This window comes from Epinephelus moara, chromosome 16, assembly GCF_006386435.1.
Source record: "Epinephelus moara isolate mb chromosome 16, YSFRI_EMoa_1.0, whole genome shotgun sequence".
Classification (NCBI taxonomy): Eukaryota; Metazoa; Chordata; class Actinopteri; order Perciformes; family Serranidae; genus Epinephelus; species Epinephelus moara.
In genome coordinates this window covers 17,087,164-17,104,693 of record NC_065521.1, presented here as the reverse complement: position 1 = coordinate 17,104,693, position 17,530 = coordinate 17,087,164, and the positions used below count along the sequence as shown (strand labels likewise).

Sequence of the window (17,530 nt, the reverse complement as noted above, 5' to 3'; positions counted from 1 at the left end):
GAAAAAATGCAGTCCGTGAGGTTTGTTTTAAATGAGAATTAAAAGACAAATCTTGATCAAATATTACTCCGAGGTTTCTTACGGTTTTCTTCTTGTCAATTTGTGACTTTAAATCTCAGGGAATATCGAAGTTTTTTTCCGATGAATTTTACACTTTAACCGCGATCAAAGTCTTTCTCTGGATATTACCCTCTCTCCTGGGTCTATATTTTTTTAAACCTACAATGGGCCTAGCCTGCCTACGCACTGCAGGAAGCAAACACACAGGAGCACATTGACATTTTATGATTGCTGCAGGACTTTTTCCTGGGAAAAGGAAGGACGAAGAATTCCCAAGAAATCCTTGAATCTGAATCCCCAGTATTCAACCTTCACCTACCCTATATGTCATCGCCACATCCGTATCTGTGGTAGAGATGTACAAAATGGCTACACCTGAGACAATGTGACATACTTCTTTTACACTTACCTCCCAAGTCTTTGAAGAGCTACACACTATGTATACAAACAACAGCCTCTGTTATCCTGGACTGCATGAACCATAGCTTGGTCAGTGCACCGAGGCTACTCTGCTGTTACTTCCTTGTCAATATTTTAACCAATATTTGACAAGGTGCTTTCTTTAGAACACAAGCAAGGCCTTGGGTGAGCTCTTTGTTCTACAGAAACAAACAGAAAAAAAAGTCTGACCCTCAAATCCAGCATCAGGCTTTGAAGGGAGAGTACTTAGAGAGAGGCTAGGCTAGCTGTAGCTTTGATGTGTGCAGTGGTTTAGAGCCCAGAGGCTCCTCTTGAAGTGGAGGACGCGTTTGCTACCTGTTGCCATCCATTTTGCATGGCTACCTTTTACACTTGGCCTCACAGAGCCTTAGTGTGAGCCATGACTGCTGGTTTGCAGAGAGATAGGAGCCTACAGCTCCTCTTCAACTGTCCATGCTGCTGCTTCATCTCTCATTATTTCTGCCTCTCATTATCTGTCTTCTTTTCGGAGCTTTTTCAACTCTGCGCTCACTCAAGCCTCCCTCTTGATATCCTTTAATCATCTTTATTTTGTTCTTTCTTTGTTTTTCCTCTGTTAGTCTCAGTCTGTTTGTCCTCTTCACCTCCTACCTTGTTCTATTTTCTTCCTTTAAAAATGAATTCAATCAACCCATGTTTTTTTTCACGGAGGCTCAGGTGAAACACACATACACACACAGGCTCTTTGTTGTTGTGATAAGCCACAGGCAAAATGTTTTATTCCAAGTGCACAGGTGGGAATCTCCAAATAAGTTTCATGGAATTGACTGTTGCATCTTGCTCTAATGTTAGCGAGGTGGGGCCCTGAAAAATTCATAAACTCTCGCTCTCCTATTGAGAGAAATCCCTCTCTCCATGCCCATGGGTTGGAACCTTTGAAGTTTAAAGCAGCCCTTCCCTTTATGCATTTGTGCGTGAAATTTTTGCATTCAAAGGAAGAGGAAAGAGTGGAGACGAGACCTCCCTCTGTTGGAATGTGTTATCTGTTCCCGTTGCTTTCTCCCTGGAAATCCATTTGTTGGGGATTGGAGGGGGGCTTTCACTGACCTCTATAGCTTTTATGAAAGCTGCCGTTGGTAATTAAAAAGTAAGCATTGTGTTCTCGGTGTTGACTGCTCGACCGTGGAATTAGCTCACTTCGATTTATGGCACTACAGTGAACTTTTCATTGCTAGGGTTAGTTTGTAAGAAGGGGATATCAGTATTGGATGTAATAGAGGGAAATGTATTATTTTGGATGCATTGCTGGATTTCTTGGCGATATTAGATCCAGTATGTAAGGAATATTTAACATGGTTCCCCATGGTCAAACATCAAACATTAAAGCCTCAGTGTGTAAAAATAGTGAGTAACAGTGACATCAGCGGTCAAATTCTAGATTGCAGGGCTCACTCGCGCTCACTCGCTCACCCCTCCCGTTGGGTAAGTGACGGTGGCCTCATAGGACAGAAAGCCTTGCACAGAGATGGCATCATCCACGAGTTTTTCAAGTTTTTCAGGAGCAGGCTTATCTAGCGATGAGGAGAATATTTATTTAGGAATCTAAACCATGTTACGATATTGTAGCAACCCTGCAGTAAATGTTCCGTTATAATGTCAGTGTTCTGTGAGTTAATGGCATGTTTGGGATTGAATGAGTATAGGTAGGGTGCGGGGTGCGAGTGTGACGGGGATGAGAGCTGTGTGAGTGCGCATGCTGGTGTGTGTATGAGCGAGCTGGAGGAGAGACCAGGAGTGCACAGTTGGAGTTACAGCTAAGTTCTTGTTTGTTGGTTGATTTGGCGTAGTTACGGCCAACAGTAACCTGTACTGTTCAGTAATAAATGGTGGTTTGCCGAATAACCGCGTCATCCTTTCCACACGTCCTGGCGGACGCTACAATATGTTATAGCTTACCAGTGAGATATAGGTTATCTGTGAGATATAGCGTTATGTTAGGAGCGTTTTATTTCTAATTGTTTTGGTAACACGAGCAAACATTAGCACAGTAATGCTAAAATAACACGTTTTATGTGATAGTCACGGTACAGTGCGGCAAATATAGGTTGGTACGATTATAATATATGCGTCTCCAGAATGTTCTTCCACAGGAGTTTTTTCCACCTGGAATGAGCAACGCCGATATTCACTCACGTTTTGTCCCGTCCTCGCTTATCTGATCTCTTTCTTTTATTTGGTGGCGTGGTTTCCCTCTAATGGGGCAAAACATGTGTGTGCTCCTCCATTTAAAGTGCGACAGAATCATAAAAGTACAAAGCAGGTTCATGCAGAAGCGCCCCGGATTGAGCTTCACCTTCTCTGTCTCCAGTGACGGCAAGTTCTAGGTAAACGCGAAAGGCGAAGCGCGTGTATCTCTTTCGGCCACTGTATTCAAATATGGCGACGCAAGAAGGCAGCCTCCAGCATACCGCGCCCTGCCTGTGTATATATAGAGAAATCATTCTAAGCCTATGAGAAAGCTTCCATTTGTATGTGAATTGCATTACACTTTAGTAAATATATATTTATGAAAGCAATAGTTGATATTTGCTTATAAACAACCACGTAAATTACACATTGTAACTTTAAGGATATTCCCACACTTGAACCTCCTGGCAGACCATTTCAACCATTCTTTTTTTAAACTGTCTCTCCCAACTCTCCCAATCAGAAGGAACAATTCACCTCAATATAAAAAATACATATTTTTCATCTTACCCATGGTGCCATTTATCAGTCTAGATTGTTTTGGTGTGGGTTGCAAATTGTTTGAGATATTGGCCATAGAGATGTCTGCCTTCTCTCAAATATAATGGAACTAGATGGCACTCAGCCTGTGGTGCTCAAAGTGTCAAAAAAAATACATTTGACCTTGTTGTGAGCAGTTTCAATCAGGAACTATTTTTGTTGTACCAAAACTACACTCGCTTACCATATCTCTGCGCAAAAGGAAGCGTGCACTTGCTGCCAACTCACCAAGCACCACTGAGCTGACACCATTAATGTTTACATCTCACAAACATGAGCCTCTTGTCCATAAGTAGATACACGCTTCCATATAGTTCCTACATGAAACTGCTCATGACATAGTTTTTGGATTATCTTGAATAACCAGGTCATGATCTATGGAAAGAGACATTGCTGTTGTTTTTCAAATGTCTTTTTGGGCACTTTAAGCACCACAAGCTGAGTGCCATCTAGTTTCATTATATTAGAGAGAAGGTAGACATCTCTCTGGCCAATATCTCAAACACTTGGCAACTCACACCAAGACAATCAAGACTGATAAGCAGCACTATGGGTAAGAGGAAAAATATGTATTTTTTATTTGGAAGTAAACTGTCTCTCTAAGAGAATACAACAGTAAATCTCTGGAATACCCCTTTCAGTTCAAGTTATTGTGCTTTTTGTAAGAATGTCAGTTGGTTGTTTCATCCAAAACTCGGCAACAGTACAATATCCCAACAAACAGAGGGCTAATTTCCACATTGTTCTGTGGATATTCATACAATCAATTAAAGAGCCAAGAGGGTGAATGCTAATACTTTTTAATGGCCCTTTGATAACACCATCAGGCCCAACTTCCCCTTGAACAGACAAAAAAATATATACAATCTAATTACATTTACTGACACATTCAGGCTCTCTAGATGATGCACCATTTATATTTTGGACAGTGTATAACCTTTCCTGTAAAATCAAATATTAAGATTGTCATGGAAACCATGACAGCGAAAGCATCAGTATGTTATTTGTTCCGTTCTGTTGGAGGGTGAATTCAACAATGTTCAGCAGTGAGGGTTTCGACTTTTATTCCTGATAGTGTAACAGGTCCGACTCTTGTCCTGAATGAATCCCTTAAACATGCACAAGAGCCAGCCTTCATCTCACTCATGTCCTTTAATCTTTCCATCCAGTGTCATCACTAATACAGAGGAGTGGGGTTACTTCAAAGCACTAACCAAAACACCAACCCCGCTGGAAGAAAACATGTTCCACTTGGAGGAAGGTACCCCAGGTCCAAAGGTTTACCTCCGGCCCAAAGAGAGCATCCATATACCCCTGAAATACCAGAGTTTCCTGTGCGACCACACCATGGCCCTTCAGGTAGAGTGAAGACCGTATACTGATGGAATAGTTAGACACGGTCAGCTTATAAAACCATGTCTCGGGAATGGTAATTCTTGCAGGATGCAGTACTTTTGACAAATAGGATTGTATTTTAGCAGTCAGATGTTATGCTTGGATTTGTCCAGTCACCACATATTTCCATCACCACAGATGAAAGACCAAAGTTACTCTTTCCTTCTAACTTCTGATGTTGCAGGACTTCACAAGTCTACTTATTGAATCCAGTTCTAAGAAAATCTTGTTCTTTTTTTTTTTTTTTAAACTGATTGGCCTTGAATGGTCCAAAGATGTGTGTTTGGTGTGAGTCCAGTATGGGAATAAGCAGTGATAAAAGTTGAAAATTCATTGATATAAATGTCACTACACCTCAAGGATTATTAAACATGATCTATTCCAAGGGCAAGTTATACACATGTAATGGCAACTCTGGCTCGACGGTTAATTTGATGCCAGAGGGACTGTTTGAAATAAATGTCGTTTATACGGCTGCGGTCTTATCTCTTAGATGACTGGAGGATTTACGCCCCTGGATTCTATTCTGCTTCTTGTGATCATACACAGTTTCCTTGCCTGATGTGCACATGTAATATTTTCTTTGCGGTTATTTGCTGTTTTTTTCTGATACAGTAGCTGATCAATTCTGATAACCATTCTGTTTCTTATCGACTCGTCACAGGGACCAACCTTCCCACCAACAGGCAAAGGTTCTCAGGTGGCCAGAAAGATTCTGTCCAGTATTGTTGCTGCCAAGACTATCAAGGTACAGAGTGTGCTACTTATGCTTTGTGCTATATTTTCTGTATATTCGACCATTTTTATCTCCTCCTTTGGTCACCTGCGTCTGAATCCCTCAGTTGTTTGTCTCCAGGCTGGAATTATAGTAAGCTATGGATTAAAGATGCAGTGTGGATGTACAGTATGATCTTGCCATGATAAGAGCTTCAGTACAGTCTATTTTAAACATTTTAGCATCTTAATGTTACAAATTGGTTGTTTTATTCAGAGGAGTAGAGGAAGATAAAGCCACCTAAACTAGTATGAAGCATTTGATCTGGAATTAAGTCGGGTTAGCTGTCTTATCTGGTGCATCCCTGAGTCTAACAACATCTAGTGTACACACACACTCCCCAACAAGTCTCCACGGAGTGGCAGTGCGCCGCCTCCTCCCTCCTCTCCTCTCCCACACAGCCACAGCGCAGACACAAAGAACACTTTGAAGTGTCAACTATTTAAAAAGTTACACTAGCCAGACAAGATTGTCAAGCAAAATTATATGCTGGAAATCACTTTTATCTTACTGAACGTTGTTTATCTTCTCCAACTGGCAAATGTCAGGCTGGAGGGTTAAACTATCTCCGATTGGAGGGACAGCTTGACACGTCTGGTTAATCTACTTTAAATGAACCATGCATGTATAGCATTACTCTGAAGTTATTTCCCCATTTTATGCGCTTATTCAACCGTTTATAATATGCAAGGAGTTTAGAGGAGGGTGAAACTATGTGAATGTGCTTGTTCGGATGTACTTCAGATAAGACAATAGACTCTATATCTCCATTTCATGTAATGTGCTCTGCAGCCCCTGTATGATACAGCTGTCCCCAAAATTAACTTCTCTTCCTCATGTTCAAATAGAAATTTTGGCCCTCTCTCCACTGATGTGAGGTTAAAAAAAAAGATATCCATCACTGTTCGCTAACCTGCAGTATCTCGTAATAATCCTGTTGTTCATGCAGTGTACAGTACCCTGAAGCTCTCCCATTGCATGGGGTGATGAAATGTTTGCCAGTCTGCCAAGTCTGTGTGTGTGTGTGTGCTATGTGTCTGCCTAGGGTGTGTGTGTGTATTTGTGTGCCAGTGTCAGCACTGCTGCTCTGAGCAAAAATCCTGTCAAGAGGTCAAAGAGGTCGGGTCTGGATCAAATCTGTGTCCCGCTAAAACTGACAAGCCCCAACAGCAGAGCTGTCAGGATGCCAGCTTTGGCACCGCTGTCAGTCAGCACACATCACCAGAGCCAGATATGGGCCACTATTGCAGGTCAGCATGGGCTCGCAAATCTGACGCATCGACGATTTGGACAGCTGCTGTTTGGCAGGGATCAGCTTCTGAGTTTGGGAATCAATGACCAAAATGTGGAAAGTTAACTTCTATACCTCTAACTACAGTTCATTACTCAGGACTAGATATTTAATTCTGTTACAGAGTCGTAATAAAGGTCCTCTTCATTACTAGGAGCTCTTTTTGTATTGTAGCACTGTATAGATTTACTTGCACAATATCTATTTGTGTTGATTAATGTTAGAAATAAATACACTGCTGGGGTGGAATCTATTAGATTTTCCATTCTTAAGTGTAATAATAGCTACAGTTTGTAGTGTGTGGACACCTGAACGTTACATCCATACGTGGAATGAGATCATTAATAAGATCATTATTCTGCTGCTATAGCAGCCTCCACTGAGTGTGATAGTAAAGCCCTCCCACAGTAGTGGAGTCGACGTCTCTGTTAAGGCTTTCCACAAGATTTTAAAACCTAACTGCAGGGATTTGCTCCCATTCAGCCATAAGTGCATTAGTGAGTTAGTGAGGTCGGCCACTGATGTTGATAAGGTCTGGCTTGCAGTTAGTGTTCCAGTTCATCCTAAAGGTGTTGGATGGAGTTGAGGTCAAAGCTCTGCTTTCCAGTCAAGGTCTTCCAAACCCAAACTCAAAAAAAGTTATTTACAATATAAACAGTAACATCCTGGATCTTTATTAGACCTTACAGTAGGAAAGTGTTGTTAAGGACAAGCAACCAGCACAATGAATTATGCTTCCTCTAGAGTTTCTACTCGTGTTTCTAGAATTTCTTCTGGATAGTTTGAAGTGAAATTGGTCCTGTGTGACCAGTACCTACTGGACTGTTGTGCTGTATGTATTCAGATTCAGATTCAGATTCAGAATACTTTATTAATCCCCGGGGGGAAATTGTTTTTGTTCCAATGCTCCGTGCAAAGTAGAAATAGAAATACAGCATGAATGGAAACAAGAGATAAAGATGAAGATATAAATAAAATACTAAAATAGACAGTGAAATAAATAAAATAAAATATTAAAGTAGACATTAAAATAAAATATAATAAAATATTAAAGTAGACAATAAATAAAATAAATAATAAATAAGTATGTACCTCATTTCAGTGCCAGATTGTGTGTGTAGCGAGTGTGCAGTCTCAAAAGAGAGACAGCCAACATTGTGTGTAATGTGACACATGACGGTGAGGCTACGATAACAGATAAAGAGAGTATGAAATTAAATGTAGCCGTGCAAATGTGTGAACAATTTAGGTTATTCGTCAGTGAACAAATGCTACAACTCCACAAGACCCAGGCCAAGTTCCCATGTCTTGCTTGCTACCTGTTGATTAACATGTAGAAGGTTAGTCCTGAATCTAGCAAGCGAAGGTAGACTGTTAAGGTGGACCAGCTATTCTCATTGTAGTGACAATCTGAGCCGCTGCTAAGAAGATAATAGAGAAGTATCTGGCTGCTGAGTCTCTCCTGACTTAGGGAGACAGCTATTGATCCTAACTCAGAACTGGGTGTTAAATTATTGTAGTTGGGTTAGGTTTAAATTTTTATTTTTATTTTTAAAGTGTTCTGTATTTATGAATACTAAATGCTGACCTGACAGTGGCATTAGAGATAAGATAAGGAGGTTACAAGAATTTTTTTTTTTAAATCAAGGGATTGTGAATATCCACCATAAATATCTGAATCAAATATGACCCAAAGACTTACCGACTGTGGCCTCATGCCACATTGCATCAAGCCAGCACACACCAGTTTAAGATGACGTTAAGTGTGATGGTACGTGAGAGTCAGCAGTTCCAATGTGTTGGCACATGTTGGCGTACATTGTGCTTAAATACTGTTACAACTTTTAGTTATTCTACAGCATCTTTGCTTCATGTGCAACAACAACAACTACACTTCCTGTTTATTCCACAATAAGAGCCCTCACTTCCTCTGAATATGTGAAATCTCATACAGGCAGTTATATTTACCCACTTGAATATACTGCAGCCAGTATGTAAATATGTAAGCATATTAGCATTTACCAGCTATCATATGTAACCATATGTAATGAGTTCATACACTATGTATTAAGACATTTGTGTTGATTTGCACAGATCAGCTCCTGAGGGCTATTTTAATGCAGCAAACTTCAAAGCACAGCCAGCAGGTCTGTAGAGGTTTCAGCAGTTGGATTGAAGCCAGCTTTTATATTCTAGTGTACAGCGTGCTCCATCATCATCATACTCTCTGGTGAATTTTTAAATAAAACTTCTCAAAGGCTGTTTTTTAAAAAGCTGTATATGTTGTTGCTGCCTCGGGAGGTAAACATGGCATTTCCAGTTCTGTACTTCACTAAATACAGTCGAGAAATTAGAATGTAGGTATCCTCTAAATGTCTAATGACACATGACTTGTATTGTTTGAGCGTACAGGTGAACTAATGAAATTACAAGCACTCGTGAAGTTTTAAACAAAACCCCAAAGCCAAATGTATTTGGAAGAGAACATGACAATGGGAAACTTTTCCACTGTAAACATTCGTCACACTTTATGGACATCTCGGTTTAACTTTGAAGTTATGTACTTGGCATAGTTGTGCATAGAGTTTTCCCATTCATTAATTTTCACAAACATTTCAGGTGCTCTCACTTTTACATTTACCTCCAAAAAAGTGGTTAGAATCTGATCAGTGGTCCCAAAACCAGGGGCCGGTACCTCCCAAGGGGTCCAGAAGATAAATTTGATTTAGATATAGCTTTTTTCTTTCTGCACTGCTTTCCCCTCGTGACACCTTAAAAACATTATTTAAAGGAGCTAAGGGTGTTACCATGATGGGGAACTGGAGGATGTGTTTGACATTTCCATAACAACGCTGTGAGTCAGGGAGTCGTTATCAGCAATGACCACCGTATGAGCGCAGTGCAGAGCAGCAATGTTGAGCTAGCCAGCGGGATACACACAAGGACTCTACATTGACTAACATGCACATGCCGCTGCACCGTGTACCACAACAAAGAACAGAGAAACTCGTACTACAACACACAAAAAAGCAGCGTGACTTCATTCTCTGCTCAGGGTGCCATTACTCTGCTGTGTCTTTACATAGCAAATAGTGGTTTGCTGCTATATTAATGCTATGAATGTAATATTCAGGACCTTTAAATGAAACAGTCTGAGAAAGAAAAATCACTCTTTGGTCAAACCGCTGACAGTTAATGAACATAGTACATACACAGTTCGGCCATAGGTTTTGCAGGCAGTCTCAGCTAAATAGAGTTTTTTTTTAGGGGTCACAGGCTAAAGGTAGGGAACCACTGGCTTAAATAATCTGGCAAAACCTTTGGCTTGTTTACAACCAAGTCTTATCATCTGGGTGTTCATGGTATTGCCCTGTCAAACTCTGTCTGCATTGTTGATTACAGTATTAACAAAACAGCTACAAAGATAAGTTGCAAGTTGCTTCTAACCCAGCTATAACTGTTTTATTACTGTGGCTCGAGGAGTTTTATTCCTCCCGTGATGATTCAAATGTTGTTTCATTGCAGGGCAGAGACACGCTGCTGACATTTCACCTTCCCTCCACAGATTACATTCAAAGCAGAGGACGGCAAGCCGATGGCCATCTGCCAGGTGAACGTGGAGCCGACACCTCATGTTATCGACCAGACATTCCGGCTTTACCACCCCGAGCTCTGCTTCCTCAAAAAAGCCATCCGTCTGCCACCATGGCACGACCCCACAGGTAGTGCAGGTTACCCCAGTTATGTCCCCATCAGCCATTTCACCCTGTCTCACCGCTTCCACCCTGCCTCTGCTGAAAGTGTTTAGATTGGATAGTTTCATGTAGATTTATTGCATTGTATTTATTTGCATAATCGCATTTTTAGAATTGGTTTTGGGTTTAGTGAATACATCCTCAGTAGGTACACTCACTTACTCTCCAGCATGAGCATAAACACCTAAATGTGTGCATACACTTGCATAAATACCAAACTTTTTTACAGTATGCAAGGTGTATGGGCATGAATAATGTATTCTACCTTCATTTTATTGTGTTTTTACTAAAATATCAACAAAAACAATCTTACAATATAACACAATTTCAGTCACAAAAAAGTGTAATAACAGCAGGGAGGCATCTGGAAATAGAGCAGGAAATGAAAAGCAGGAAAAAAATGAAATGGATAATATGAAGAAAATAGCACAGCGTGTACAGCACATACATATTTATGTGTATATGTGCATGTATGCATAAAAATGTCACATTAGACTTGTCCTTAAGATCGGCTAGCTGTTAAAAACCGATAACAATCATAAATGCTTCAAACTACTTAAATACATCATCTAGATCTTTACTGTCTGTGCATTAACCATTTTTTCTCTTTCTTTTATTGGGCTAACCAGCTGGAGACCCAGATGTCAGGACTCACATTTCTGTACGCTGCAGTGACCCAAACATCATCTGCCAGACAAGGATGCTGGTTAGAGAAAAACATTATTTTCGTACATTTTCCATTCCCTTCTACAATAACCCACACTAATCATAGCAGATGATTAATTGCTAGAATGATAGCTTCACCACCATTTCCTGTTTGAAGGGGGAAAGCACTTTATTCTAGCTCACCTGTCATGAACTGCATGCTGTTTTGACACACAAAAGGCTTGCCCTTACACAGTGCCATGCACTTTTTAAGTGCTAATGTGAGGTTTCTTTTATTCCTGCCTCTTTTTTTTACCTTTCCCCCTTCATTTTAAAGTCTCTCTGCCTTTTACTCTGTTTCTGTCTAGGTGCCAGGGGAGCCTCAGGATGTGTACTTGAAAGTGCCAGGGAGTCCCAGTCCGCACATAAAAATGTTCTTTGTGATGGTTTTTACGTATGTATTATTTACTGAGCAGGCATGCTGTACACAACGAACGCACACACACACACAAACACACACAGCTTAGCCTGAAGATGCATTCTATTTTGGACTAATTAAATTGTTCATGCAGGCTTGAATTAATGAACTAATCAGATGGAGGTTTGGTGGTCTGACTGCCTGAAGTTACAGAACCCGTCCTCTAGTCTTCCAAATCTCCATCAGGGATATAATTTGTGGGTTTGTTAATAGGTAGGGCTAATGTTAGCCTCTCATTAACAGTCAGGGATTTATCAGTCAGCTCTGATATGATGGGTACAATACAGTTTTCACTGGTTACATATTTACTGCTGAAGTGATCTGTATTTGATTCCCAGTGGACACACATTTATGTTAACATTCAGTGTCTCCCAGCGAGGCAGATTGCATTCTCGTCCTCATAAAGCATTTGCAAATCAAATTCTTCTATCTGCCAATTAGTCAGCACAAGTGTGGACTGCACAAGTGTGGACTGCATCATCTGCACGCTGGTGCACATACAGTACAAGGACATCCTCATGTGAGATTTTGATTAAATTCTGCCCAATCAAAGTCATACATGAATATGTACAGGTAATGGACACAATAACAAGAACACAAGCAACACTTAATTCAAAACACAGTGCTCGTAGTAGAAGGCTCCATTATATTCCTAGACACTAAGATCATCCTCTTAAGCTGAAATAATACGATCTGGTCCAGTGTTTTTCTTGGTGTCAATTAGTGTGTTGCAAGTAGAGATTACACATGAAGTTATTTAGGAATATGCAGCATGTGAGCACAATACAAATTCAAATAACAGAGTAGTTAAAAGTAGCAAGACTTGGCCACAAGACCAGCTAATAAATTCAAATTATCCAAACCAAGTGAATGTAGGAGTTTTAAGGTCCCTGGGGTGCTGGGTGGGGGCTAGTCTTATGGGTTTTTTTTTCTTTTTGATAATCCAGCCTTGTTTCAAAGAAATATTTTAGGAAATTGTTAATAATTTATGGTGAAATAAATCGTTACAGGAAAACCTAGTGCAATCCAGTGTGAACATTTATGGCAGGGTAGCTACAACATGTAAAAATGCTGAATATCATCATAGCAGCCTGAGTGCAACACTTGTGATATTGTGTCTGCTGTCAGAAACCCACATCACTTGATTTCCAAATATCCCCAAATGCTCCTTGTGTGCTGTTGTCACAGAGGAGGGGCTGAGTAGGTGACTACATCGCCTCCCACTCACAGCTCTCTTATTCAGCTAGCACCACTGAGACTGACTTCCCTTTCTTCTCAGCAGTGAGATGATGATGATGATGATCATGATGATGATGGTGGTGGTGTTACTGCTGCTTTTTAAAATGCTTGCACAGCTGTAGATCAGCCCCCCCCCTCATGTCTGTCCTCATGCTGATCCCGCTGTGTCTCCAGGGGGCTTCATCTTAATTGTTCCTGATGATGTTTTTCTCTGTAGTGATGAGTGGATGGCGGCGCCCTCCCAGATCTGGCAGATTTACGTGCATTTCCTGGAGCGGGTGGATGTCAGCTGTGTGACTGGCCAGCGGAGCTGTCAATCACTGCTGCTGAGGGGGAAGCAGGCTGTTCGCAAGGTCAAATGTTTCTCGTCGCACCCCCAGGAGATTGAGGTACATATCTTCAAGAGTAACTTAACACTGAACCCACTCTGTCTGAGTTGGGTAATTATACAGTTACTCTATTATACTGTCAATTGATTGTGGCCCCAGCCTTTAGCCGCAGTTCTTTGGCTCTTTTAGCAGCAAATCAAGTAAGACTGCAATCTGTGACATTGCCTTGTACTCAAGTACAAAGCAGAATGGCATCTCACAGTCAGTTACCTACTCGAGACATATGTATATATCAAAACAGAAATCAGCTGTCAGCAGGGTGGAGAGTAGAGGTCTTCACTGTTTCTCGTTTTCAAGTAACTAGAACCTATCCTTGTACCTGAGTTGTGCCAGGACCAAATTCAGAGTAGGAGAGGGTCATGTTGTATTGTACTGTAAGTGTATCTATAGGTCTAATACCCAAGTAGATCCAAGCAGATCCTCACCAAGCTCTAATCCTGTGTGCCTAACAACTATAGCAGTAGAAAATGTTTTTTTAAGCAGATGGAGAGTTTGAAAAATGTGAAAATTACATGTATTGCTGCTTTTTAATTAGTGGAGCATGATGCTGCTGCCAGTGTTTGTGTTTTCTTTGTATTTGGGGCGACCACATTGTGGAAAAGGTCTAATTATTTTTGGGTTTGTTTGGATCGAGTCTGATCGTCCTCAGGATTCTTTTGGATTATATTTTTTTTATTGAAGATGTATCTACATATGTCAGGGTTCGTTATGGATATTTTGGACCCTGTGGTGGAGAGTTTTTCAAGACTGCCAGAAACACTGGAAACCCTTCCCGAATTCACAGTCTGTAGTAACACACATAGTTGTAATCTGTCGAGAGAACAATAGTGGTAGTTTGAGGTGTTAAGTGTTTGAGGCAAATCTACATCCTCCCCACCGCTCATACTGTACGTATTCCCGTGTTTAATCTAAAATGAGGCGTTCACTTTTCCCTTTGTTAATGATTTCTGTTTGTTTAATTGGGACAAAACGGGGAGCAACACAGAGAGAAGAGAAAAGCTGGAATCAAAACAGCTCAAATCGTACCTCGAATCTTCCATATCTAATGAGGTTTGTTCTTGACATATTTTTTTATGTCTTAGCAATATTCAAACCGCATATCCAAAAATGATTTCATGCAAATTGTTCTCTTAGCAGCGGGAAACAATGGAACAGCAACAGCCTCTTTTGTAATAACCCCAGGTTCAGACTCAAGTCATTATCAAGAATGTACAAATGCAGATTGACAGCATAATGGGTCTTTTCATGTCATTTCAATTCATTTTATTTTATTACATTCCCCCATTTACTTCCTGCAATCGTATTAGATCATGTTGGGACACAGTTTGACACCATCTGAAAAATTGGTTGTATCTTCCCTGAACATATGGAATTATGTTGCAGGAGTGTCAGATTGCCCTCTGTTTTAAGATTGTGAAGATCGTCTCTTATCCAAAACTGGGGGAGAGTGTTTGCCAGTACTTCTTGGTCAGAGCGACAGTAAAGGGCATTGCCACAGTAAATGAGCAAGAAACAAATAAGTTGCGTGATAAATAGACACATTAGTTAAGGCAATATCAACAAATGACATTCATTTTAATCATTTAATTATTGACAGTGGCGCTTTTTGTACAGTTGGTTTCTTCGTCCTCTGGCATGTGGTGCATTTTGAAGGTCAGAGTACTTTTCTTTCTTGCACAAGATTCTCCTCTTTTGTCAAAGAACGACCTACATGAGGATAATTTATTCCACAAATAGAAAAACCTTTAAAGCAATAACACTCAAAGGACAAGTCCCTAAGTCACAAACAGCTTGGAAATCCAAACCAAACCTGAGTATAATTCCATTTCATGTGACACAAATCAAAGTGTTAAGTTGATACTTTAATGTCCTGATAATGACCGAGCTGTCACACTTAATAGTTTGTTCTAGACCAGTTGTGAAGATACTTTATGACAAACTGCAAAAACAAATGAGTCCCAAGTGTTTGTGCGTTGCTATAAAATAATGTACCTGTGTCTGTCAGCACCTCGTCCGCTTGTTGATGACTCCTTTAATGAATTATAAAGCTGATTTCAGATTTAACACTCATAAAATAATAATTAAAGGTGTATTTTTGTTTGTAAATTTTACAGCTTTGCAAACTTTAGTTTGAAGAAAACTACTTACATGATCACATCTACCTAAAACCTTCAGAAACACAAGTTATGCCTAGAACATACCTGAACTTTATTACACTAAATGTCAAAGAAACACACATGCAAGTGCCGGAGTTTCCTTCTTCAGAAATGTTTAATAACATGGAAATGTGCTTTTCTAATAGAAACAGTTCCATTTATATCACTATACCATCTCTTTTTCTTCTTCTATAGAAATATGTTAATACACTGTAGGCTATATATATTAATATATGTTTCCTATCATGAACCCACACAGACCGGCAGGTCTGTCTTCTCTCCCTATGTGCTTCAGCCTCCCCTTTATCCAGAGAAAATACTTTACCTTGCACCTACCTTTTTTCTTCCGCTGATAATCTGTATCATAGCAACGAGACACCAAAGCGTCTCGGCTGAAAAAAACACTGTGTCTCCAAAGTGTTCTCGAGTGTTCCCAGCGGTGTTACCTGAGGAAGCTCTGGCGTTTTCAGCCGGGAAAAAAACGCCTTGGTGGACACAGGACCTAAAGACAGAATTGCATCGTCTGACAAATTTAGGACTGTGACATTTCATTTCATCACTTTTTAAATTAACTACAAAATATGTTTTGCAAACCTTAAACATGTCTATTTGAGTAGACTGCATCCATTTCATATTACTTACTTATATTTAAAAAAACAAACAAAAGTGATGGACTGTCGCTGTCACTGTAGGTGCATACAGTACGACCCAAACGTGTTCTCCCCGATGAAATAGGGTACTGGCTGAATGAGTGACAGATGTTTTTTTTTTTAAAGATTTCACCATATGCATCAGCGCCCGCTTTGATCTGACTCGCGGCAGGTTAGCTCACTGTGGAATGCATCTGAGGAGTCTTATAAAACCGGATAAAGCTCACCGCCAGAGAGTAGCTTTGCTTTTCTCAACAGATTGAAAAGGAGCCGCACAGTAAATCTCATTCTCACATCCTTCTGTCTCTCTGTCACTTCTCTGCCTCTACTTTCTCTCATTTTATTGTCCGCCCCCTTCTCTATACCTTTTTCACCAAACCTCATTCGCCCTTTCTTTCACCCACTCTCTCCTGAAATCCGTACACCTCCTTTATTTTCCTCTGACGCTGTTAACCACCTTTTCCCATTAATTCTGTCCTTTTCTGTGACTTTTTTTTTTTTTTTTTTTTTTAACCTCTTCTTATAAAATTGCCTCTCATCTCTTCCATACTGTGTCACACTCATTCTGTCACTTTGTCAATGCCTCTATTTCTCATCCGTCTCTCACTCTCACAACCCATCCAATCAACATCTCCACACTGTACTGCCCAATTCAATCACCCTTACCTTTTCTGTAGGTGGACCCAGAGGGTGTGTTCGTTTTGCCTCCTGCAGCGGTGCAGGAACTCCAGCTAAAGTTGCAACCATGGCGAGCAGGAAGCCGCTTCTTGTATGTGAACGCAGTGGATGTGGAGAACCGGCGGCTGGTTACTGCCTGGCTCCTCTGTCTCAATGTCCACCGGCCTGTACTGTCCAAGGTATGAGTAGTTTCCTTTTTGGCAACTTAAAATGGTAATTATCTGTCCATCTTTGATACAAGCAGTTGCACTGCCCTCCTCACAGATCAAACAGTGTGACAGTCATTCTCCAATTGGTGAAGCTTTGGTCACTGTTAATAATTTCTTCACTGTTCCAGCATAAGGTACCAGGTTTCTGTCGAGAGAGCACTGCATTGTCAAAGTCACAGACATTTTTATTGCAGCCTTATTCATCAGCTACAAATGATGTGGCTGACACAATAAGATAGTTTCCTTTAATTCAAGGTCTCCTCCCTTGTGTTAATAGTTTTGATCCTTTACAGATTTTTAAGTAAAAATCCTGCTTTGAAAATGTCACTTAAAGCAGCTGTGCGGAACTTTTCCTTTTCGTTGATTATAGCGCCCCTTTGGTCGAAGCGGTATGACACCCATAGCCTGGTGTCGTAAAATTCCGACTGCAGCCAGCAATTACCGCATGCATTTGTTTTGGAGAGTGAGAGGATTAACTAACGTCAGGTCAGTCCAAGTAATTAGTGGAAACAGCAAAATTACTCAGTAAATTCTCCTGTTGTGTTTCTGTTCTGATCTAATCTAATCTGTTGTGTATTTTGAGCTACTAAGGCTACCGTAGTAGTGTGAGCCACAAGTTATTCT

At 40.5% G+C, this 17,530-nt stretch overlaps 1 protein-coding gene across 1 annotated transcript in view; it reads left to right on the top strand.

Moving 5' to 3' along the window:
- The window catches only part of nphp4 (nephronophthisis 4), a 229,400-nt gene that overhangs the window by 200,953 nt on the left and 10,917 nt on the right, over nt 1–17,530 (top strand). Inside the window, exons 22-28 of the mRNA XM_050066031.1 lie at nt 4,416–4,605; nt 5,306–5,389; nt 10,273–10,429; nt 11,092–11,168; nt 11,476–11,561; nt 13,042–13,213; nt 16,697–16,876. Coding sequence (XP_049921988.1) covers nt 4,416–4,605; nt 5,306–5,389; nt 10,273–10,429; nt 11,092–11,168; nt 11,476–11,561; nt 13,042–13,213; nt 16,697–16,876 — 946 coding nt within the window. The remainder of the gene's footprint in view (nt 1–4,415; nt 4,606–5,305; nt 5,390–10,272; nt 10,430–11,091; nt 11,169–11,475; nt 11,562–13,041; nt 13,214–16,696; nt 16,877–17,530) is intronic.